This window comes from Rhinolophus sinicus, chromosome 6, assembly GCF_057876585.1.
Source record: "Rhinolophus sinicus isolate RSI-liver-muscle chromosome 6, RSI-T2T, whole genome shotgun sequence".
NCBI lineage: Eukaryota > Metazoa > Chordata > Mammalia > Chiroptera > Rhinolophidae > Rhinolophus > Rhinolophus sinicus.
In genome coordinates, this window is record NC_142506.1 from 61869932 (window position 1) to 61895614 (window position 25683).

At 38.3% G+C, this 25683-nt stretch overlaps 1 protein-coding gene across 1 annotated transcript in view; it reads left to right on the top strand.

Annotated features, from left to right (window-relative positions):
- The window catches only part of USH2A (usherin), a 580537-nt gene that overhangs the window by 421034 nt on the left and 133820 nt on the right, over positions 1 to 25683 (top strand). The window contains exons 50-54 of the mRNA XM_088799150.1: positions 6356 to 6577; positions 16683 to 16906; positions 19660 to 19864; positions 24832 to 25029; positions 25522 to 25676. Coding sequence (XP_088655276.1) covers positions 6356 to 6577; positions 16683 to 16906; positions 19660 to 19864; positions 24832 to 25029; positions 25522 to 25676 — 1004 coding nt within the window. The remainder of the gene's footprint in view (positions 1 to 6355; positions 6578 to 16682; positions 16907 to 19659; positions 19865 to 24831; positions 25030 to 25521; positions 25677 to 25683) is intronic.

Here is a 25683-nt window from a genome sequence, read left to right on the forward strand (position 1 = left end):
GTGAATACTATAATAACTATAACTGAAATACTATATAAATTTATTTGAGGCACATATCTTCTATTCTTCATAATTATCCCTTAAAGTTGATAGAAAAATCTGTCTTTATATCAGTACTGTTATTTCTGCTTCTCACACAGAAATACTTTCATAATTAAACAGTTTAATCAACGACATTTTCCAAGTAAGAAAACACAATGGTGATGGAAATAGGATTTTGTAGAAACATGTTAGTTTCTGTATACTACAGATCATAGTGTTAGAAACTAATCAAACACTGTCAAATGGTTTAGTCTTTCAAAATAAATTACACTGTAGGAGTTTTCAACTATATTTTGTATCTTACCTCCCCTGCAAAAAAATATAAATTAAAAATTTTAAAAACCTGAAAGTTGTAATTACGTAGATGAGATGGAAATTTGCTACCGTCTCATTCTTTTAATTATTCAGACCAAAAGACCATACTGGGCTTTTCTCTAAGTTTAGCTTAAAACTAAGTAATAGTGTTTTCATTTCTAAATCACATGAAAATTTTTGATAAGTTATGGTTTACAATTAACTCTTCAAACTCTGGAAAACATAGTCTATCCTTAAATTTAAATATAGTCTGTCCTTAAATTTAAATAGTTAAAATTGTCGAAAACACTTGGTTGCTTCTATCACGGCTGTTAACACTTAGGATTATTGCCTGTCACGTTTCCCAGTCTTAACTAAGCGTCAGATTTTGAACTAAGAAAACCATCTATTTTGTTCTATTCCCAAATAAGATTTAACGTTTTATCCTAAAAAATGAAATAAGCCAGGGAAGCCCAAAGGTTATTTATTGGTGTTACACAGAACTTTTGTATAAGTATTTAAAACAAAAAAAAAAAAGTTTTGAAAACCATCCTGTTCTTACATTGGCACGTGCTCATGCAGACTTCAAGCTTTTGGATATTTCCCAAACTGTTGAGCATGGCCCATATTCAGATTCCTTGTAAGTAGTTCATTTTTCACAGTATTAGAATGCCTACCATTGTATCAAGGGAAAAAAAAAATGTAGTCTCATGCGATAATCAAAGAAAGCGTTTTGCTCCAATCATTAATCTAGTGTACCTAAATGAAGAGATTATATCTTGACTTCTCTCCTCAGACAAGGCTCTTGTTAACTAGTTTAACACTGCTTACATCAAGAAAGGAAGCACACTGACCCCAAATCATCTTGTATTGAAATGTAGTTAAACGTGAATCAGTAGTCTGCCAATTCCAGGTGGAGACCTGTATATAGGCATTTTGATGTTTGTAGATACATCTGAGATATTAGTTAATAATATTTGCTTTATTTTTTTGTCACAGCTTTCTTCCATAGCACCCAATAACAACATCAGAAGAAAATGCTCATCACCCTCCCCCTTTTTTATAAATATGCTAATGACCTCAAGCTCAATGTTAATTCAGGTCATTCTTTGATAAGAATAACAATTAACAGTTGAGACTGCATGGTAGCTTTTAGACAGAAAACATTTTCAAGCCTGTCTTGAAATAGATTCATTTTGAAAGGTTAATGAGAAGGTGACTGATCCTTGTATCTTATATCTAATAGCCCTTTTTTGAGGGGGAAAAATCAGTTTTACTTCTCATTGATACAATCCATATCTCTTTTTATGAAGCCTTTTCTATCAGTAACTGAATACTATTCTGAGGGACTCAGGGAAATAGGGCTAAATTGTATAAACCAATTAATATTTGTTATACTCAAAAGTGACTTTTAAAAAAATTAGTGTTTTTTCCCAATATAGCCGTGTGCCCTATTTTCTCTGAGCTCACTATTGTGGTGATGCTTAATTGATTGACACTGCCCCTACACCGTGTGACACATTGTGTAAAAGAAAAAGTTGTCCACAGGGGCACTGTGTTCTCTAGCTATAAAGATTTAAGAAATGTGGCAACTGCATTTCAGACCAAAGAGGAGAATCCCTTTACCCAGAGGAATGTAACAGATACAGTAATTTGACAGTTCACAGTAAACTCATTTCTCCTTCATTGGCCTCTAGTAGAATCATCATGAAAAATTTACTAAGTTCCCTTCTACTTATAGATGTTACGTGATAGGATCTTTGCAAAGACTATCAACTAAGCCCACTGTCCCCTGCATTCTAGGGAGTCATACTTGAGAGAAAACTGAGCATGCCGTGGCCCATTCCTGGGTATTTTATCTACACAAAATCCTGTACACAAATGTTGATAGCAGCTCTATTTATAATTGCCAAAAAACAGAAACAGCTCAAGTGTCCCTCAGTGGATAAATGGACAACCTGTCAAACACGTACACAAAGGAATATCACCCAGCAATCAAAGGAACAAACAATTGAGACTTACCTAGAAGACATGATGCTGAGGGAAAGAAACCAATCTCATCAAGTGATGCACTGTGAAATTCCACTGATCTGACATACATGAAAAGACAAGCAGTAGTGATGGAGAACAGATCAGTGATTGCCGAGGGCAATGGGTAGGGGGAGAATGTGACCATAAAGGGACAGCATGAAGGAGTTTTGGGGGCAATGAAATTCTTTTGTATCCTGATGGTAGTCCTGTGTTAAAATTCATGGAAGGAACTAAGCATTCAAAATAGGTTGATTTCACTGGATATTGTTTACAATAAATTTTACACAAAAGAGTATGCCTTAGAATTCTATTTCCATTTAACAAACATGAAAAGTGAGACATAGGAACATGGCTGAGTCAGCCAGGTCGTCAAGATTGGCATTTTCATGATGAGATAATTAGATTGAGCCTGTAGACCAGGGGTGTTCAAACTTTTTTCAACGTTTTTCACCAAGGGCCATATGCGGTAAAATACACAAACGCCGGGCCACTCACTCGAGGTGAAGCACGTATTGCCTTACCTGGTTTATTTAAGTAAACTAAATATGTTTTTGGAATTTGCTGCAGGCCAATTAAAAATGGATTGCGGGCCGCAGTTGGCCCACGGGCCACAGTTCGGACACCCCTGCCGTAGAGGATATTATGTTACATAATAATGTGATGCCTTCATATGTGTAGCAATATGTTTTTTCTTGTATATTGGTAGAATATGTTTTCTTCTAAGAATTTTATCATTTTGGCTTCTATATTTAGGTCTGGGATTTATTTTGAGTGTAGTTTTTATATACTATAAGGTAAGGATTTGGCTTTATTCATTTGGATATCCCATTTTCTCAACACTACTTGTTGAAAAGAAGTCCCTTTCCCATTGAATGGTCTTGGCATCCTTGTAGAAAATTATTTGATTATATATGTGAAGTTTTATTTCTGGGCTCTGTCTTCTATTACATTGGTCTATATGTCTGTCTTTGTACTAGTATTGCTCTGTTTTGAATTCTGTAGCTTTGTAGTAAGTTTGAAATTAAAAAGTATGAGACCTCCAACTTTTTTTTTTCCCCCTAAAATCATTTGGGCTATTTGGGGTCCCTTAAGATTCCACTTGAATTTTTGACTGGATTTTTCTATTTCTGCAAAAAGCATTGTTGGGATTTTGATAGGGATTGCATTGAATCTGTAGATCATTTTGGTTAACATCGACAGCTTAACATTTATAAGTCATCTACTCCCTGAAGACAGGTCACCCTATTTCTTTGTGTCCTTAATTTCTTTCAGCAACATTTTAGTTTTCAGTGTACAATTTTTTCACCTCCTTGGTTCAGTTAATTCTTAAGTTTATTTTTATACTATTGTAAATGGAACTGTCTTTTTAATTTCCTATAGAAACTAACTGAATTTGTGTGTGGATTTTGTATCCTGAAACTTTGCTAAATTTATTAAAGTTTTTTGTTTTTCTTGTTTGTTTTGTGTGTGTGTGTGTGTGTGTGTGTGTGAGAGAGAGAGAGAGAGAGAGCGAGAGAGAGATCTTTAGGGTTTTATACTTACATATGAGATTATATTGTGATAAAGATAATTTTACTTCTTTTCAATCTGGATATGTTTTTTTTTTGGTTTTTTGTTTTTTGTTTTTCTTGCCTAATTGCTCTGGCTCTAACTCCCAATATTATACTGAATAGAAGGGGCGAAAGTTAGCATCTTGGTTGTCTTCTTGATCTTAGAAGAAAAGCTTTCCCTGTTGAATATAATGTTAGCTGTGGATTTTCACATATGCCTTCTATTATACTGAAGTAGTTTTCTTCTATTCCTAGTTTGTTTACTGTTTTTATAATAGAATTTTGTCAAATGCTTTATCTACATCAGTTGAGATGACCATGTGTGTTTCTTCTTTCATTCCATTAAAATGGTGTATTGCATAGATTGATTTTTGTATGTTGAATCACCCTCACATTATAATAATTAATCTCTCTTGGTCATGTATAATTTTTTAATGTGCTATTTAGTTTGTTAGTATTTAATTGAGGATTTTTGCATCAATATTCATAAGGAATATTGATCTATAGTTTTCTTGAAGTGCCTTTGTCTGGCTTTGTTATCAGGGTAATGATGACCTCATAGAATGAGTTAGAAAGTATTTCTTCCTCTTCAATTTATTGCAAAAGTTTGAGAAGGATTGATGTTAAAATTATTTAAATAGTAAGATTCACCGATGGAGCGATCTGGTCTAGGGCTTTTCTCTGTTGGGAGATTTTTGATTAGTGACTCAATCTCATTACTAGTTATAGGTCTGTTCAGATTTTTCTATTACTTCATGATTCAGCCTTGGTAGATTATGTGTTTCTAGTACTTTGTTCATTTAACCAGATGGACTTTTGAACAATGAATTTTGAATGAGAAGGATATCAGGGATAGCTGCTAAGAGTTCTTGTCCTATTTTTATACTATATTATCTAGTTAAATAGTGTCACGTGTTTTTAATCACATTTTGGTAGGCAGTTTATCTTGCTTTTACTATGCAAGTTTTGGCATATCTCGAACTCACACACACACACACACACACAAAATGAACTAATGGATACAGAGCAGGAATTCAGATGATAAATTTCGGAGGCAACTCTAATTTCTTTAAGGAACTTGGGCTTTAAGAAGGTTTGGCAAGTCATTAGCGAGATTATATAAATTTTATCGGGACCGTTGTTTAAAGCTATAAGACCTGCCAGGTCGGTCGTCATACTCACATACCTTGTAAAATATAATGAAAGAATATTGTCCAAGGAGAAAGATGTGTTTAAGAAGGGACAGTGGAGGAAGGGGAAGAGGGTCTGTTGAAGGTGCAAGAAGAGAACAAGTCAAGGTGGGAGGAGGAAGTCAAGTTTCAGGGACCAGGAAGGAGGTCAACCCAGACTTCGGTCATGCGATAGAAAGGAAAGGCGAACTTTGAATTGTAGGTCAGCCAAGTTTTTATTAGCCATTTCTCAGGTATCCTTAAGGGAAAGTGATTTTAAATTGTTTCTCTCTTTTAGAGTTTTCCTGTGTTTTAGGAGCCTCTTCATACCAAAACAAAAAAACAAAAAAAAACTATTGATATTTAGAATATTTGAACCCTTTGATTTCAAGATACCAGGCAAAAGATTATTTTATGATTATCTCAAATTTCTTGGAATTTCATGTGGAAAGGGGAATGTGGGTGTATCTGCCTTAGTGAAATTCAGTGTCTGCCACAGCTCAATAAAGTACTAATGTGCTGATTTAAATATAGAGGGGCCAAAAAAATGTATACACATATTAAGAAAGGAAAGTGTATTAAAATTGTAATACTCAATGTATACCGATAACAAAAGATGAATACAAGTCACATTTGACTTCTGCGATTACAAGAGGTGCTCAAAGCGGTTACCATCAGCGTCCAGACACTTCTGATGATGGCGAGCTACTGCTTGAGCAATGTTGACCAAAGTGTCCACTTGTATACATTTTTTTGGCACCCCCGTTAGTGTTTTTATCTCCTCTCACTTAATTGACCTACCCATTGGAAGTATTTTGTTTGGTAAAATAAATACAGTTTGGTTAAACGAATTATAATCATAGGCAATACAAATTTATCAAGAGTTGATTTATGACTCTACCCCATTTTCAAAAACTATACTACATAGAAAACTATAAACAAACTTTTTTGTAGTGTCACTTAAACCTTTTCACCATTCCTCATGTGCTAATTTATTAAGGTTCAGGAGGAAATAGACAGCACATCCTTACCTCTAAGTTGACATATGTGCATATGCGTAGACACACGTTTGTATATCTTGAACACGACAGTTTTGAAGTTGTATTGAGATTTTGCAACTCCCATATGACTGTATTCTTTCTAGTAGTTCTCTCAACCAGTTGGCATCTACAAGATGACTGTGATAAAATATAGTTGTGAGTCAAAGCATATCTTTTTTTGTTGTTGTTTTTAACTCGCATAGTGATGGCTATTGTCCTAAATTGGCAGGTGAAGTGTGCTGTCCAGATGAGCCACACAGCCGGGTTTCTACTGGCATCGGCGACGCCTGCTGTGGCAGAATGCCATACTCCACCTCGGGAAACCAGATGTGCTGTGCCGGGAGGCTTCGTGACAGTCACGGCCAGCAGTGCTGTGGTGGCCGGGCCGTGAGCCGGGACTTGGAATGCTGTGGAGGAGAAGATGACGGTCTGGTGTACAGCCGCCTACCAGGTAAAGGGCTTGGGCTACCTTCATAGATGGGGAGTACGGGGGACACAGTCATTAAAGCTGAACTGTATCTATTGCGACAATTAGGGATATATTGTACAACAAATAATGACATAATCTCACATTTTCGTGAGCGAGTATACATTTCATAAAAGCAAGATTAAAACTCTCCTTGACAAGGATCACGTCCACCAGAAAACACACAAACCATGCATGCATTGGTTCTGGATCCAGAGAATATTTCTTAGCAAATTATTGATGATAGTGTGTCATGATTTTTTTAGTCCTTTATTCTCGTGTAGCTATTACATTAACAGTAATATTAATAGCAAGCATTATCATTAATTGACTACTTACTATCTAGCAGGTACTGTACCCAGTGTTTTCTACATCATTATCTCAATCTTTACAGTAATCTTACATGATAGATACTACTATTATCCACATTATAAAAATGAGGAAACTGAGGCACAGAGATAAGACACTTGCTGAAGATTACACAGCTACTCAGATCTAGATTTTTTTTTTTTTGGTCATGAAATTTGGAAGATCCTCTTTAAGAAAAAGAAAACAAAATGATGATGAGACAAAAATATGAAAAATAAATTTTTAGGAGGGAAAAATAAATTTCAAAAATTATAAACGTAAAAAAAAAAAAGCAACCTAGCAAATCTCACTACCATAAAAATAGTATATTTTTCCCAACATGTTTAACTATACCCTTCAATCACCTCTTCATACAACAATGGCTTTGTACGGTAATTATCTATAGAGGAAAGAGAAAGATAATTAATTATTTCCTGTTACATGGTTAATCAAAAATTTCCTTAAATTATTTAACGTTTAGAAAAGTGATGTTAAGCCTCACAGTCATTGTTATTATATTATGTAAATATTTAAGGTTATTGTCAAATTTGGAGAAATATCTACAAAGGATCATTCTAAGATTTAAGGGCGTTTTCAGTTTTTTTAAGGTGATTTGCTGTGACTTGTCTTAAATATTTGTTGAATTGACAACATCATTAATTAGTTTTTCAAGATATCCTTATTGTTTGACTGAATTTGAATTTGAGTTGTATGTTATCATAAATGTAACTTTTATTATAAATCAGTGAGAAGTATACATTTTTCCAACATATTTATGAGTTACTTCTCTTCATAATTTGTGTTATCCAATAATTAAATTGCCTACGCCTTGTTTCAATACTGTATCCATTATTTTCTTTGCAGAGTTTACTACTTTTGGTATGATCTGAAATTTATTTTGTTACAATTCTCTTCTTGATGTCAGAATATTTCAGTTGATTCTATTCATTTTTTTCAGATTTTGTTTCATATCATACTAATTTTTCGATCTGATCTTTCTCTTTCTTTAAAGCTTCCCTTTATATGCATCCAAATTAGGGGTCTGTAGTTTCTCACATTCCCCATTTTTCCAAATTGTAGCTAAAATGGAATATTCAAGCCCCACCAACTTTTTTACAGGAGTGACTGAATTCATGTAAATATAGCTACCAAACCCAAACTAGATATTTCCCCAATGGGACTGCTCCATGGTTAGATTTCAAAAATGTCCATGGTCACTCCAATTTCAAATTTCAGTCGATATGAGGACACACATATATGACAGAGGGCCAGTTAAAGGGGCAAGAGACAATGGCCATAACAGATTGTTGTTAAATGCTATACATTTGCAAATTTGTAAAAATATCACCATGTTTGCCTTGAAAGGGGCTCATGAAGCAAAGAGCCCTGAAGCTCAAGCATCCTTAGCTTCGGGGTAAGTAAATCTACCCCCGCATCTAGTAATATAGAGCTCCAGACCCTCTCTGAGCTTCAGGACGGCGGTGTATCTTGATGGAGATGAACTATGAATTCTCTCCTGTGCCTTAATAAGAATAGCAGACTCTCAGTATTTTAATAGCCCTTCAATAAGTAAGACATGCTAAATTAAATTATTCATAACTAAGCTTCAGTCCTCCCAGGGTGTGAAACATAGCATTTCCTTCTGGAGCCAAAACAATACCTGCTTGCTAGTTTTCTAGGTTATCTTTGGACAGCCATCGAGTGCGATTCCAAGGCATTTACTGGGCTGTGAAGTTCTCAGTCACACATTTGGATCCACCCCGAATTCATCCTACGTGTTTTTTAATCCAACCCAGCGGGGCACATCTAGAGGAAGATTTTTCATATACACACTGTCAAACACATATACCTTGTCATTTTGTTGATCTCCATCAACTGCCCAGAAAATGGTGGTCATTCATTGTTGTCCTACGTACAACAGAATTGGGTTTTAATTGGGACATTTCATGGACCCTGGGAATTTAAAATTTCCCTCACCGATGGCACAGGATACCTGGATCTGTGCTATAAGGTAACAAGAAAGTTGACTTTGCCAGGGAACACAGACACGAAAACAAACAGAAACCAGCCTCCCAACATCTTCTTTGAAAATGAATGTTGTATGAAATCAGGTAACACACAGAAAGCTACTAGACACATAGGTAGCTCTTTCAGAAATGTCCTTCATGGGTTGTGGACTTTAGAGGTTAGCCTTCTAAAGATAACTGTAGTCCCGTTAAGGAATCCAGTCCAGGCAGCGTGTCTGAGACACGCTTACTTGCTAAATGCTGTACCTAGTGATGGGACAAAAATGCAAAAACAACAACAAGTAAACAAAGTCCCATGCTCATTGTTTGCCAGGCTAAGTTCTGTGTGCTTCACATACATGAACAGATTTAATCCTTGCAGCACCCCTGTGAGGTAAACACTGTTATTATCTCCATTTTGTATGTGAGGAAGCAGAAGCATTTTAATAGACACTATAAAAATTTACCCCGATCACATGGTTGGTCCCTGGCTGTGTTACTTCAGGTAACACTAACTGCTACTACACATGAACCTCATCATTTATAAAGGCAAGAGTACAATAGGGGTTTGTTTATTTCTCACATAATAGCACTCAGGTGTGAACTTGTCTACAGACTAGCTCTCTTTCCCACAGTCCTCCTGACTGTTGGGGGTTCTGCCATTTTCAACAGGTAATTTCTAAGATCGTCTGGAAGTTGTATCCATTCCTGCAGCCAGGTGGGGAAAAGAGCATGGGCTAACATGCGTGCACGTTTTTTTCTTGGCCAGGTTTAGAGATCGCAAATGTTGTTATTCACATTTCATTGACTAGAACTCAGCTCTCTGTCGACACCTAAATGCCAGGGTGGCTGGGAGATTTGTCCATGAATCTCTTGCCACCTTAATTAAGAACAAATTTTGATAGAGTCCGTGTTCTTAACCTGTCTGAGCACTCTGCTGCCTCGAGAAGCATTGGGTACTCTCCGACCCAAACCACGTCAATATTTAGCACGTCGGAGGAGCAGGCCCAGTATGATAGAACTACGAAGCTGCAGACATTTTCTGGATGATCAGAAAAAAAGACATTAGAAACTCTGCCCTCTGACTGCACACCGCATGTGTGCCCGAGTTAGAAGGAGGGGTACTGTGAATGAGTGTCTGGGTCTAAGGCAGGGACCTTCAAATTGCAGGACTCCTCAGGGTCTCCAAGGCCTGTGCAGGGAGGCTGTAAGACCAAAACTGTTCTCGTAATAATACTAAAGTACCAGACACCTTTTGTACTCTCATGCTCTCCTGAGTGGAGTTTTCCAGCAATTACATGCCATGTGATATCACAACCCTTGAATGCAGAACCAGATATGAGAATTCAGTTCCTTATATAGACGGTGCCAAAAAAAAAAAAAAAAATGTATACACATTTTAAGAAAGGAAAAATCTGTATTAAAACTGTAGGACTCAATATATACCGATAACAAAAGATGAATTCAAGTCATGTGTATACATTTTTTTGGCACCCCCAGTGTTAAGCCAGACAGTCAAGAGACTTACAAAAATGTAAAACAATGTCATTCTTCTCACTGATTTTTTTTCTTAGTTTGGAAAATATTTGTCATAAATATTTATGTTAACATGTTATATATAATTATTTTAAAGCAATTCATAAATACATATTTCAAAAATTTATTTTAGTCTCTCACCCAGTAAATATCAGAAGATATAACCCAATAAACAAAAGCTATTCAATCCTCACGTATTTACAGAAGTGAAAGGGGTCCTGAGACCAAACTTTGAGAACCATTCCTTTAAGTCATAGTAACCATGTCTACTAGAAAATCTTGACAAATTGTTAGTTATCCTGTGCTATGATTAACCAGCTGACTATCTCTTCCTCCTTTAGATGCATTAGTTAAAAACAGGTCCATTAAAGACAAAGCCATGGTCATTGAGAGGGACAGGTAAAAGTTCCCCCCACACATACACCCCACCCCTTCCCATATCATAATGCGTCAGAGTTTTAAAATAACAGCAAAGCGTCTCATTTTAGCATCTTTATTCTTCTGTTACTTTTTTTTGTTTGTTTTTTCAATTTTCATATCCCTTCAGTAAATATGTATGGTGGCTATATTCAAATGACTATATACAAGATACCATTCTAGGTGCTCTGTGAGTGTAAAAATGACCAAGATTCCATTTTTATACTTAAGGACTTACAATTTAATCAAGACGGAAAGGAAATGTAAGGTTAAACACAGTCTGTAAGAGAGGAATGCATGTAAGCGTATTTTTTAAGTCTGAGAGATCACTGCAGTCGAGGTGATGAAAAAAGCTAAACCATTGGATTGGAACGTCAGACAACGAGTAGGATTTTGAGACGTGTGGATGGAAAAAGGACATTCAGCTAAAGGGCATAGCCCGAGCTAAAGTGTGAAATTAGCAATCTGCAAAGCATGTCCAAGTAGGAGCAAGCTGCTGGGTTTATTGGAGGTGTACACGGTGTGTAGGGAAATAGAGGAAGATAAATCCGAGTAGACAAAAGGATTGGACATTATTTAGTACTCGGGAGAGAGTCAGTGTGATTTAAGGAAATCAATTAGATTTGGGTGGCAGAGTGGATGTGAAGGAGAAAGAAAGATGAGTCAGTTAGAACTCTATTGCCAAAAAAGTCCAATGTACATGTTCTAAGAAAGAGAATAGAGATTACTTACTGTCCACTAGGACAATGCATCTTTATCTTTTTGGGGGGCACCCACTCCATTCAGGATCTTGGAACGTTACAAACCGTCACTTCAATAACAGTACACAGAATGCACGCAAGCATTTGACTGCATTTTCATACACCCTCGACATCCATCCCTGGGCCGATTTCTATTTACTTCAGGATGATATTCCATGCTACTCAAATATTTCTTAAACAAATGGTGACATTCCTCAACTCCCATGAATCCAGATTAGCTCTAGAGTCTCTCATGATATTCTGTAATTCTGCCAACCCTGGTAATCATAGTAGACCAAAGGAATGATATATTTAAAGAGGGGAAAAAAAATAAATAAAAGAAACCTTTCCATTCTGTTGACCTTCCTGCAGGTTTCACTGAAAATAGACGTGCCACATGTCTTTCTCTTCTCTGCTGCCGCGCCCTCCTGTCGCCCCTAATGAGTGTGACCTTAATGACCTTCCAGAATATCCATATGGCCCTTTTTTTCCTTCAACCTAGCAACACCATCCCTGCTCCACGAGGGTTTGGATTTCATAATTCTGTTCCTAAGCCTGCCCTCTCTCACTGCCTGGCATTGTGTGTCTGCCACAAGACCGAGCTGGCTCGTAAAACATCTCTTTATGTACTTTATTACTTAAACTCTTTTATTTGCCTGCAGGAGCCCTTTAACAAAATCACATTGAATTGACTTTCTCACACCAAATCAAATCTCCCCGGTCCCAGTTCAGTTGTCTTTGTCAATATGTATTTTATAAATGGAGTGAATTAACAGATGCTGTTGGAACAGAAGTGCTGGGGTAGCATTTATGTTTTTAGTGCTCTCTCTGGGCAGATGAGTTGTGTAGACGTGTTAGACAGGTATCTTGGCATGGAAGTCATGCTCGTCATTCCAGTGGATGTGCATTCTTAGCCATTTTCTTTGCACATATTTTATCCCTCTTTATTACTCTTTTTATCCTTAGTGTTTGCTTATATGGTTTTATCATTTCTGCCATTAGTCTTCGGTTGGATTTGATTATCTCGTTTAGTATTAAAAGATGGAAATTAAAGCCTCTCTGTCATTCCAAGAGGACAGGATTTTGTTTTTAAGCCGTGACAAACTGATTATGAAAGACCTTTAGGACTTATTGCCCTATTTCTATTATGAATGTTGACCATGCAGACTTTCATTTAAACTCTCGGTTGAAATTGTTTTGGGAAAGGGTACTGAGTTTTCATGTCCTGGACTCAGACTTTAGCAGGATGCATGACTGCCGCTGTTTGTTCTATCCGGTGGGGTCTGGGAGCTTTGCAAAGAGGGAAGGATAGCACAGAACTCCATCCCAGGAGGTTGTACTGAAAGAATATTTCCCAGGAAGATTTCTATGACATAGTAAGTTTTTGAAAACCATAATATGGCTTCGCTTATATGTGGCATGTAAAACTGAAAGCAACAAACAAACAAGACCAACAAACAAAAGAATCGTGGACACAAATGGCAGTTTTGTGGTTACCGAAGGAGTAGAGGGGAGGGGGATGGTAGAAGAGGGTGAAAGGAGTCAAATACATGGTAATGGAAAGAAAACTGACTCTGGCTGGTAAGCACACAATGTAATATATAGATGATGTAGACAGGTACACCTGAAACCTATGTAACTTTACTAACCACTGTCACCCAAATAAATTTAATAAAGATTTAATTAATTAATTAATAAAAATTGGGGGAGCATTTTACTGTACTTTTCTGTTTTGTCGAGGTAGCTGTAGCGCCATCTACTGGTGGAGACAAGCGTGCGTTGCTTCCCTTTCATGCTCCTCCACCAATTCTGTTTGTCCTGAGAATGACTAATCACAGACCTTTTTTATTTTGTCACTCTTCTAGGCTTGAAATATAATACCTTGGCTTAAGAGGCGGTGCCCACGATCAATCCCAGAGTTCCACGATGAGCTGTCATAGTCCAGACTCCGTTTTTTAGCACTGTGCTGATCTCACCGCAAAAGCATGATTCATAAGAGTTAGTCTTGTTTTTTTAAGAACACGAAGCACGTGTTTTGCACATTTAACCATTTAGAAATTCATCAGCCTTATATGTTTATACATGCTTTCATTTTCAGCCCTGGCCGTTACATAACCGTTGATAACATATCGGAAGTATTCATAACACGGCGAGTAAAAAATAAATTCCTTTCTCTACTATTTTCTCAGTTGGATCCAATACAGTGGAAGCTATCCATTGGAAATTTATGCTGTTTGTATAGATATGCACTGGATAAATATGCTGTTTGGTGTTAAACTCCTGATATTTCAATGCATACTATACCACTTTATTACCACCTGCATCTTGTTCAGAGAGACACTCCACCTTGGCCTCTAGAAAAATAGATCAATCCATCAATAATCCATCACCTATTTTGTTTTTCCTTGGGCATATTTAAAATTGTGCATCCTGTGTGTCAAAGTTCAAAAGTCAAGTGCTACATGTGATAAATTAGGTAGGGGTCAAAAGTTATTGCAATGCAGTTTCAGAAGATTGTCTGTCTCTGAATTTGCGGCTCATTCATGCTGAAGTGATGCACTATGGGAATTACTACCAAACTCTGCTCTGGAACAGCTGCTCTCCCTAAGTGAGTTAGTGCACGTCAGACATCTTTATGTCAGAATATTGCAGTGATGGATGCAGTCTTCAGAAAATGCTGCATAAAAATCTGGTGTGCCGTTCTGGCCATTAAGTGAAATTACTATTTGAATTAATGGCACTGTCACAGTTTATCTGTGCAAAGAATGAACGCTGATTAGGGTATTAAGTAATTAGCAATTTATCACACTGGAACAAGGTTGATAATAATTAAAGAAGTAATGGTTTACCAAAGAAACGGCAAAGGGAGTCACTTCTTGTTATGTGAGTGAAATCTGGGCTGAAAATTTTAATTCAGTGAAACAAAGATGAACCTCTTTGTGAAAGAAAGCATCTTTTTACTAGTGTAAAAACAGTTCATTATCAAAATTTTAGTTAACCTGTCAAGAGTCCCTCAGAGCGATCAGATGACTGATTAGGAATTTCGAATTAGGTCAATGTCTGCATTTTGCTTTTATACTTAAAGCATGGTGAAACCATAAGGCAATTTGGGAATGGAGAGGGGGAATGCATTCTGCTCCCTATAGGGCCCGTTTTTTAGATTTTGATTGTTCTTTAAAATAGAAACTCAAATTATTTTAAGAAAACGGCTAGAGAAAAAAAAAGGACAGTGAAAACTCCAAGTGGTATTTAAATGTCTTAATGAAGGCAGCAGAAAAATGTCCACATGACATAAAAGTTGAAGCTGTGGATCTCTCTCTCTCTCTCTTTCTCTCTCTCTCTCTCTCTCTCTCTCTCTCTCTCTCTCTCTCTCTCTGATTTTTATCCATCATGATCAAGATTCAGGCTACAACAATGGCCCTGCTGTGTGTGTGTTTATTTGAGACAACTTCCTGGAAACGTTAAAACAACTGAAAATAATAACAAAGCTCCAAAGCAAACAGTTGACTTTTAAACCAATGACTTTGAGCAGTTATCACATTTAAATATGGCATGTCAAAACTCAGTTATGACCAATGTATGTATCATTAATCATAAATACTTTTGTTTAAATAATTGGGAGATAGTTTTTAAAGTGGGGACATCAATGAGAAGGTTCTTTGAAGTCATGTGTGGATACACATCTTTCTTAAGGCACATACCAAGCCAGTGTCTACTTGAAATGATTTTTTTTAAGTACTTAAAATTCCTTGGTCTGTTACTAGGAGCATCTTTCATAATGTAGGTGTTTGTACAAGACCGGATTAAATACTTCAGGACCCCAGGGCACTTTGAAGTTGAGGTTCTTTATGTTATTAGTGAGGACTGATAATAAATAAACAAAGTTCTAATTAAAATAAATGATTCATCACACCGTGCTCCTATATAAATTGATGTCAATTCTAATATGATAGCAGTGTGGGCTGGAGTATGGGCACCGTCATTTCGAGCTTAATCTGACTCTAGAGTATTGTGTATTTACTTGGGCTTTTCTGTCTGAATTTCTGCTGTATCTCTTAGGGAAGGATCTGAATGATCTAGTCGGTATCTCAGGCAGAGGTGTCTTTCCTGGAGATGTGATGCTCCCGGGAAGTTCTTTCTGCCGCTGCCCCCGACCTCTTACCCATGTCTAGCGATGTGTCTAGGATACCATGTGGTTTAAAATACGGTAACCGAATGGTTCACCTAAATAGTGAGCATGCTCAAGGGGATGTAAATCTATCTCATGAAGAAAGAGTGGTGATGGTGGCTGCTGGATTGACAAAAAGAAAATGTTGGCAGAGTACAGCCTTAGGAATAGAGACAGTGGAAATGTAATGGCTGTGTGCGATGTCAGAGGGGCAGTGGATGGGGGGAGGGGTTTGTCACTGTGTGAGGGATATAAATGATAAATATCTAACTGTTACATTGTTTGGTGCACCTGAAACTAATAAAAAAATGTTAAAAAAAAAAAAAAAAAAGTTGAAAAAGAGAAAAAAAAAGTAAATGTGAGTACCCTAGACAAGCCAGGCAAAGTCTCACAAGGCTTCTGCTGCAGTGTCTTCAGGTCTAGAATGGTGCTGCCTCTCTACTCTGTCTGGCCTCTTATCCCAGAGTGCTTGGGTGACCTTTCCTCCCCTGTGAATTTCTAGACAGTTCTTCTGAGTCCCTCTTTTATAAGTATGCTTCCTTCTGCCAGAAGATGTTATCATCACAAAATGGGCAGGCAATTCTCATGACAGAAATCAGAGCTTTTTTTATGGAGCTTGGAGAAGCATAGCCCCACCGAATGAATTTGGAACACTTCCTCTTGTGTGTTCTTTAGCTAATTAGTGTCTAGTGCCTTCGGTAAGAAGGACCCCTCACTGCACATTTAAATCACCTTGGTCGGGAAATGCTACCTTCAGTATTGTACCATTTCAGCAACTGCCTGAGTCTGACATTTTTATACCAAGCTTTATAGCACCCTCAGTTTTCTTCCCTTTTTTAAATTTCATATTCATATATAACGTTTTATCGTTGCAGGGATGTTCTGTTGTGGGCAGGATTATGTGAATGTGTCACATACCATATGCTGCCCAGCTTCCAGTGGAGAGTCTAAAGCACACGTTAAAAAGAATGACCCGGTGCCAGTAAAATGCTGTGAGACTGAACTTATTCCAAAGAGCCAGAGATGCTGTAATGGAGTTGGATATAATCCTTTGAAATATGTTTGCGCTGACAAGACTTCAACTGGAATGATGATGAAGGTAATTGATAGAAACCTTCTCAGAGGCACTGATTTGACAATGGAGAGCACGATACATTGTTCATAACTATTTTTCTAAAATAGGAATATAAAAACTCCTGTGTGCATTATTCATTTTCGCATTACATCCATATTAATACCAAATGAGTTCACTATGATTGATGTTATTGCAATGAATTCTAAAGGAATTAATAATGATTAGCTGTTCCCTGGGAGCTGTACCCCGCACTTGAGATTCGGGCAAGACTGAAAGTCTCTGTGCCCTCAAGAGCCAGCACGTGTCCTCTGGGGCCTCGTTGCATTCCCGTGGGTGCTTGGATGGAAACAGGGGATGTTCTGGCATCTTCCCTGTAGGCCCACAACCATAACCCACCCCTTTTTTTGGGGGGATACCTTACATCCAGCAGATTCACTTAGCTGTTTTTATACCCTATTCCTTGAGACCCAGGTGAGCAAAGGTCGCTGTCAACCCCAAAAGTGAGTAGGGGTTACACCCAATGGGGTGTAATTATTTGTGTTTATGTGCTGAGATGTTTCACATGCAGCCTCGTCGTATGTGTGAGCATTACATTTGAGCAGGACTTCAGACACCTACCATTTTGTCTCATTTGTTTACTTGGTACTGTTTTCGTTTTCTCCTTTTCCTTGCTTTGTGTCGGCTTCCTCTGAGTTTTTCTTTTTGCTTGTTCTTTCCCTTTGTTTTTAAATCTCTTTTTTCCACCGGTGGTTGATTGGAACTCTCTGTGCATAGGTGTCCATGAGTAGGATAAGCGTGTGGCAGCGTGGCTTTTTGTCAAAGAATCACGATACCAAGAATCCTTAGCAAGTACACTTAATTCACTAGACTTAATTAGCTATCCTAGGTTGGGGTGGGATATAAGCCTGGCTGCCACTGGATGAGCAATTGGGTAAGAAACAGGGCTGGAGTTCTCACTGTGCAATATGCAGACTTTCATTTTATTTTCTCACTCTGGCACCAGACTTTTATCTTCCAGTGGACCTTCTCTATTCCCTTTAATTTCACCAATTCTTTCCTAAGCGTATCTCTTTTTGTAAAACTCTGCCAAATGCAACTAGCCTCAACACACATATGCTCCTAATGTTCTAGCTCATGATCTCTTTCTTCCCTTAGAGCTGAGACCTCAGGTGCACTTGGCAAGCTTTGACCAGGCATCGACTTACCAAATGTTTCGCCATGACATGACGGGGCTCCCCAACTTCCCAGACTCCCCAGTAGGTGTTTCTGTGCCACTGCCTGCTTTCCCACTAAGCCAGTGCTACAGACTTGAGGTTTTTGTTGTTATCAAGGCAACATCCAACTTTGTATTATAGCCAGGACACACTAAACTGTGCTGAGATGAAAACAAATGTACTCACACATGGAATGACTCCACAGAATTATTTTTCTTTTAAATTTTTCACATTACAATCCAATGTGAGGTAGATAGTTCTCCTCTAAGCAATGTCCCAGGAACCCAGCCTCTTCCATCTGCTGGTGCTTCATACACAGCGCTGAGGTCACAGTGGAAAGGGGGAGAGAGCAGGCGATTACATATGTATGGGCCTTACCTGCATGCATGATGCATGCTTTCTGTACATGAGCCACACAGACATTTCTACTCACATGGCTCCTTGTATTGCAGCCAGGCTTGAAAGTCTAGATTCCCAGGAAGAAAAGGCAAACATGGCCACCACTGAGTGCGTGGCACTGTTTCTGCCACATCCGTCTATTCCCCAGCTCCCCAAAACCTTTGAGCTGGTCTGTGTGTGTTAATTCCCTCCCTGTCTCCTTTAGCTTTCTATTCTCCTTTACTGTTATGGGATGAGCCGTAAGAGGAATTGGGGACAAATAAAGGTGATCAGTTCATCATATTTAAATTGAAGGCCTACTCTGTTTTTCTGAAGCAACTTTATTTTGACTGCCCTAGCTTTGGGAGAATAATTTAACTTATTTTCTGTTAAGAGAGGGGTTGAATGCAGATCAATTTTAAGTAGCAAAACATACACATGATGCTACCTATATAGAGAGAAGGGGGAGTAGAGTTCTGAACAGTAAGGATATTGCTGTGTTTTTATATCCTGCGCTTTGGGATGAAGGGGTATTTCATTTTCTGAGATTAGAATATACTAGTACTTACCAATAACTATAAAAACCAGAGATTCATCAGAGAATTTACAAATATAGATAATAATGATTGTAATGACAGTTCATGAACTACTGGGAATTTCTACAACTTGGATGAGGATTACTTTTTGTAAGTCCAACTTTCCCAACAGGACAGGAAGTGAGAATCCTCAAATATCATGTTCTTTATTTTCTCTAAAACTCCATTAGGAACATTAGGAAAGTGTCAACGTAACAGCAATAAAACAACGACCACTGTTATCTGTAGTGTCTCTATTGAGTCCCAGGCATTTCCCGGTGTTACCTTATTTCATTCCCCAACAAACCTGCGTGCTAAATTTCCATTTTCTCACTGGAGAAGCAGAGGCTTTGCAAGTATAAGTGACTTGGCTCAAGGTCACAGAACTAGGAACTTGTAAAACTGGAGTTTTGAATCCAAATCTGTGTCATTTCAAAGTAAGTGCTCCTTCTAGAATACAAACTGCCTGCATTTCTTTTTATGAATTTTGAGATATCCATTCGTGAACTCGGTGGAAGAAAAATTCATTTGAAAGTTATACAAAACGACCCCACATATGTCTAAATGGAGTTGTACCATCCTCTTTCCTCACCCCTACCGCCTGGCTCAGGAAACCAGAGACTGCAGGACTCCATGCCCAGCGCCTGTGGAAGCCACAGCCCTCTGCGGCAGCTGTGACACCAACCTCACCAGCCACGGTTGTCCTGTCATCAGAGGACCTCACGGTTCCACAGAGCAGGCGTCAATGGATGGCATGTGCTCCTCTGCGGAAGAGACTGTTCACACGGGAAGTGTAAACACGCTTTCCTTCACAGGTAACGGAAAGTGACCGCCTGCCCTGGCTGTGGAGGGAAAAGCTGCTGAAATGCAGATTGATTTCACTCTGACATTACCTCCCTCCTTAACATAGCATCAGTTAATTCCGTCACAGTTATGGGCCACCTAGTTACAGGGTAATTAAAGGCATAGTCTGGATTTGTTCAAAATTAGTAGTTTACATATTTTTTTTTTAAGTCTAACTTTAAACAAAGATGTATGCAGTTTTATGGTAAATCTGTAAAGAAGGAAGAACAGAGACCAAAAAATAAGTTCTGTGTCCTTTTTGGGCATATCCAGTTAATTATCAGGAGAACAAATTTTCTTTCTCCAAAGGTTGAAGGCAGGCTCTCGATAAATGCAAGGAATGGATGTTGCTACAGTTGAAAGCAGAAAAGAAGAAGAAACCTATCTTATCCTAGGATCGAGCAGTGTTATTGTGAGGACGAGGTTACTTGCTCAGTGCAGTCAGTTTCGCTTTCCTGATCTCGGGTCCAGGGCTAGAGACTACTTTTCTGCAGCCTGGTGTTTCCCCAACGTGACCATCATCTTGGGAACACAGTTAAATGAACATATTAATCTCCAAGCCCCATCTTGGCCATACTGAATTAGTCCAAAACGGTGGTTCTCAGGTTTGGCTCAGGGGAGTGAAAAACACGATAAAATTTAGAATCATCTTCACAATAGTTCCGCCATCTATTACATCTGCATTATTCATCCATTTACTTAGGTCCCTACAGAGTTTTATTTTTGTTCTTCAAAAATTAAGCATTTATGTGTACACATACATCATCTAGAGTCAAATATAGTACATTTAAGTGACATAATACAAGCAAGCTAAGGTTAAGTAAACAGAAAAACATTCTTAATAGGAGACTGAGAGTCAGATCTGTGATGAAAGTAACTTGCTGTGGTAAGAAGTGAGATTGAAACCATGCCATCTTTAAGAGTGGCAGATTTGGAAAACTCCTACTCCTGTCCCTTCCACCTGGAATGTCCTTTGTCAGCATACACTTAAGGCTTAGGTTGAGACTTGTGTCCCCGGTTCAGGCTTCCCAAGTCCAGCCCCCTCTCTCTGTGATGTTCACCATGTCTGCATATGTCATGTGCATTTGGACACATGTCCCGTATATCCTACTGGATGTACATATCCATATGAATAGGACACATTGTTTACTTTTACCTCATGTTTGGATTTAGCACACTGTAAGCAAACAAAAAATATTTATTGCAATGCGTTTAATTAGGGAAAGCCTCAGGATAGGGCATAGTTTGTCGGACCCTTCGGTCTCCTCCCACTCCCAGTTACAAGATTAAATGATAGACAGAGTCCCAGAGAGCAGTTTCCAGGCTCTCGGCCTCATGTGGAGAGGTGCTGGCTCGGGTAGTAGATGCACATCAGCTGTGACTAATTGACCATCAGCTGTAACCAGTTAGCCAATTAGCCACTGATAAAAGTGCTGCGACTGCACTGGTTGGTCAGTCGGTCAGTTGGGAGGCAGAGAAGCGGACAGCGGGTTGCAGGTCGTGTGGATCCAGCCGCCAGTGAGACTATAGTAGTGTGACTCCCCTATCTATGGCTCCGTGGGTGTTCCTTTTTGTCCTAGACACATCCTGCGTTCTTATGTGGGAAGCAGGACCAGAGGCCCCGCAGGCCGCCCCGGACGACAAATGGCAAAGCGAGCAGGATCCCCCGCACGACACCCTCATTTTACAGGGATTGGGTTTCCAGCTAAGAGAGTTTACTGCTTTTATCTTTCCTTTGTGTTCAAGGTCAAAATTTTGGAAGTCTTTCGAAACATATTTGCAGTAGCCCTCTTTGGAAGAGAATAGATGTTTACATCTACTGATAGGATATTATGAGGGATTTTAACATCCGTATTTCAGATAGTTTTGCCTGCCAGAAAATACTAGTAATGCAAAAAATAAAATTTTCTTTTTCATGAAATAATTAAGTGCTCAAGTGATGCTAAAACAAATTCCTCTGAGACCAATTTAGACTGTCAGCCTATTTTAGAAACTTACAATTAGAAGCTGGCACGACTAGTTGACCAAAATCCATTCATTCATATAGCCATTCATTTAATCAAAAAATATTCATGAAATCCTTGCTACTAACCAGTCACTGTACTGGGAACAACAACTCTAAAGACAAACAAGAATTTCCATCTGGAATTTTCAGCCTAAATGAAGAGGCAGGAAAATAATATACAATCACAGTGTCATGTAAGAAATGATGTGCCTGCAAGTGCTGTGATGTAAGAAAACGTAGAATGCTTTTGAAGAGTATCACAAGGGCACGTGGCCCAGACTGGAGAAGTTAGGAAAGACTTCAGGATACTGTGCCTGAGCTCTGAGAATCAGAGGGCAAGTGGGAGCCTCTCAGGTTAAGGGAAGGCGGGCCAAGCACAGAGGGCTGCGTATGCAAAGCACAGGAAGCAAGGGAAAGCCCAGCAAGTTTGAGAAGCTATAGGCCATAACTATGGACATAGCACAGTGTTGGAGAGTGAGAGCAGTACACAGAAGGCAAAGAGCATGGTCGAATTAGGAAGGCCTCCTATGGCACACTACAGAGCTCATCTTTACGCAGCAGTGAGTACCTTTTGCTTAGAGCTTTTCAAGCGATTGAAGGACAGAATCATATATTTTTTGAAGGATTACTCTGTCAGTGAAAGCAATGATTGAAGACAAATATGTAGGGGACAATTAAGCAATTAACAGGTAAATAATGAACATCCATACCTCCCCAAAACCAAAACCCTCTGTTACTAGAAGACTGACTCCATATAACATACAGAATAATTCTGAGATAAGTTAAACAAAATCAAAGGAATTGGAGATTTTGATAAAGGAAAAAGAAAAGCTCTGAAAAAAGAGAAAGATTGAAGAAAGACAAAATTTCAGCAAATGATTCATTTTATTTAAAATAGTGATGGTTTTAACAAAATGATGTTTTTATGGGGTGAGAGCATTGTTGAAAGAACAGGACTCACAGGAAAACAAAGAAACAGCATAAGAGATGAAAGAGTGAAAAGGAGCAGAAGGAAAACAATGGAGGAAACAATAGGAATGCAGCACGGAGACCTGTGGCCACTGAAATTAGAAACGGGGATGTGGGCTGAAGGGTATGAAATAGCAGTCGTTAGCAATGGATACTTTAATCTGCTGCAGCAAAGAGATCCAGCGATATAATGACCGTCTGTGGGTAGGTGGATGAGCTGGGCATCTCAGCCCCACAGTTTTTCAAGACTCCAGATTCCTTCCATCTTGTGGCTCATCACACTTCCGGTCATGCCCTCATCCACATGGTGTGGCTTGAGTTTCCACAGCATCCTAGTTCCAGCCCATCAGAAGGGGACAAAAATGGCAATAGAAGGCAAGTGATTTCCTCTTTAGAGGGTGATGCCCAAGTTGCCCATATCACTTCCCTGTCCCTTCCATTGTTGAGATCTGAGTCATGTGACCACATCAAGCTGCAGAGAAAACTGGGAAATGTAGTCTCTAGACAAGAGGTCTCTGACTAGAATAGAAGGCGAATCTGGGGACTCGCTGGTGGTTATCACAGGTAACGAGGGGCATATAACTTTTGACCAGAGAAAATATAGAGAGATGATAGTCCCTTACGTTTGTATAGCTATTTACATTTTATGAAGTTCTGCCATATTACTTATTGCGTTTTATTTTTATACTAATTCTGTAAAGTAGTCAGCACAGGGTTAATTATAAGGAAGTGGATGTAAGAAGAATTTGGTCAAACAAGACAGGTGGGTGGACTGAGAATTAATTCCATGTAGAAATGAAGATAAAGCAGGTTATCCAGGCAGCCAAGGAGGGGGGCCTCTGCTCTATTCCTCCACAAAAAAATACATACATGCATGCATACATACATGCATGTGTACACACACACACACACACATATACTCATATGTACATGCACACACATGTGTACCTGCAGACATGTACTCATACATGCATACATGTATACATACATGCACACATGCATGCATACACACGTTCGTGCACATGCAATTGTATACATTCATGCATACATATATACACATATTCAAAACTTACAAAAGTAAGTGGAAAATAGATGTAAATAATTAAACTTTCAATTGTGTTTTTTTGTAAATTTGTGGCATTTGTACTTCTGAAATTATTAAAGCTTAAAATTGCACTGAAACTTTTGGGGCATGATTGAATCATGCGGATGATTAGCTAATACAATTTTTGCCAGTCCGAAAAGCTCAGCAAATTTGTTTTGTTGTTTTAATTAGATGGGTTGTTTTTGCTTTTGGTCTCAGTTCTGGCTTGGTAGATGAGGAGTGTGAATCACTTTTCCTCACTAACCATAATAAACTAAGTTTCAAGTTCCGTATCTCATAACAACTGTATTATAATTCATATACAACTTTAGTAAAGTAATACCATGTTTCCCTGAAAATAACGCCTAATTGGAAATAACGCCTAGCATGATTTTTCAGGAGGACATCCCCTGAACATAAGCCCTAATGCGTCTTTTGGAGCAAAAAATAATATAAGACCCGCCCTTAGTTTAAGGGAAACATGGTATTAACACTGTAATAATTGATGAAATTTATAATAATGAAACTATAAAAGAATGTTGATGAACCTGACTCGTATAGAAGTAAAGGGAACGTGAATTTGTGAAGTATTCACGTCTAAGGTACGTTAGTCCAGGGCTTTATTTTTTCTTTAATGTATCCATGTTTCTCTTGTCAGAAAAGGTGAATTTTATTCTGTAAAATTCCACATCTGTGCATCTATAAAGCATGTAAAAATTTTACAATTAAGAAAATCAAAGCATTAGAGTTTTATTTACACATGATAGGGTTAGAACATTCAGCATTTTTTTAAGTATAAATATTTTTATGTTTCTTTTCAACATGATGGTGAAAAAATGAAGAATAAAGATAATTTTACAGTTCAATGTGTATCTTTGTAGATGAGACCCTGGAGCCCTACACAACGTATGAGTATCGGCTGTCTGCATGGAATGGCTACGGGAGAGGATTCAGCAAAGCTGTGAGAACCAGCACGAAGGAAGATGTGCCTCAAGGAGTGAGCCCCCCTCGGTGGATCAAAATGGATAATCTCGAAGATGGAATAGTCTTAAGCTGGAAGAAACCTATACGATCAAACGGTACAAAGCTACTTTTAAAATAGAAATAACACAGCCCTGTAAATCCATCAGGAAATTGAAATAAGTGTAATCTACATTTAACTGGCATGCACTGAACCCCTAACATGGTCTGTGCCCTTGTAAATTTTAAGCCCCCGTTTTTGGTGGGTTTTTTTTTTTTTTTTTTTTTTTTTTTCTTGAATCTGAGCTATATCTGAGCTACTTTTAAATAAGCAAAGTGTGTTGTGGGAAAGCAAACTAGTTTTAATATTGCAAGTTAATCTGTCTGCTAGTGGGGGGAAATAAACATAAATGATTAGCGATGTCAAGAATTGCATCCTCCATAAGAGTGAGTATAATGAACAGCAACTTGAACGTAGCGATATCATAGCAAATTAAAATCAAGTAATGCCGTATCGTCCCATTTCTTCAGAACTCTAAGGCATGTAAGTTGTTTGCAAATAGTCGGAAGGATATGTCACTCAAATACAGGCATTTCTCTGCCTCACTTAGGTCTTATCATTTACTACATCCTTCTCCGAAATGGAATCGAATGCTTTCGGGGAACATCGTTAACCTTCTCTGATACAGAAGGAATCCAACCATTTCAGGAATATTCATACCAGCTGAAAGCCTGCACAATTGCTGGCTGTGCCGCCAGCAGCGAGGTGAGGG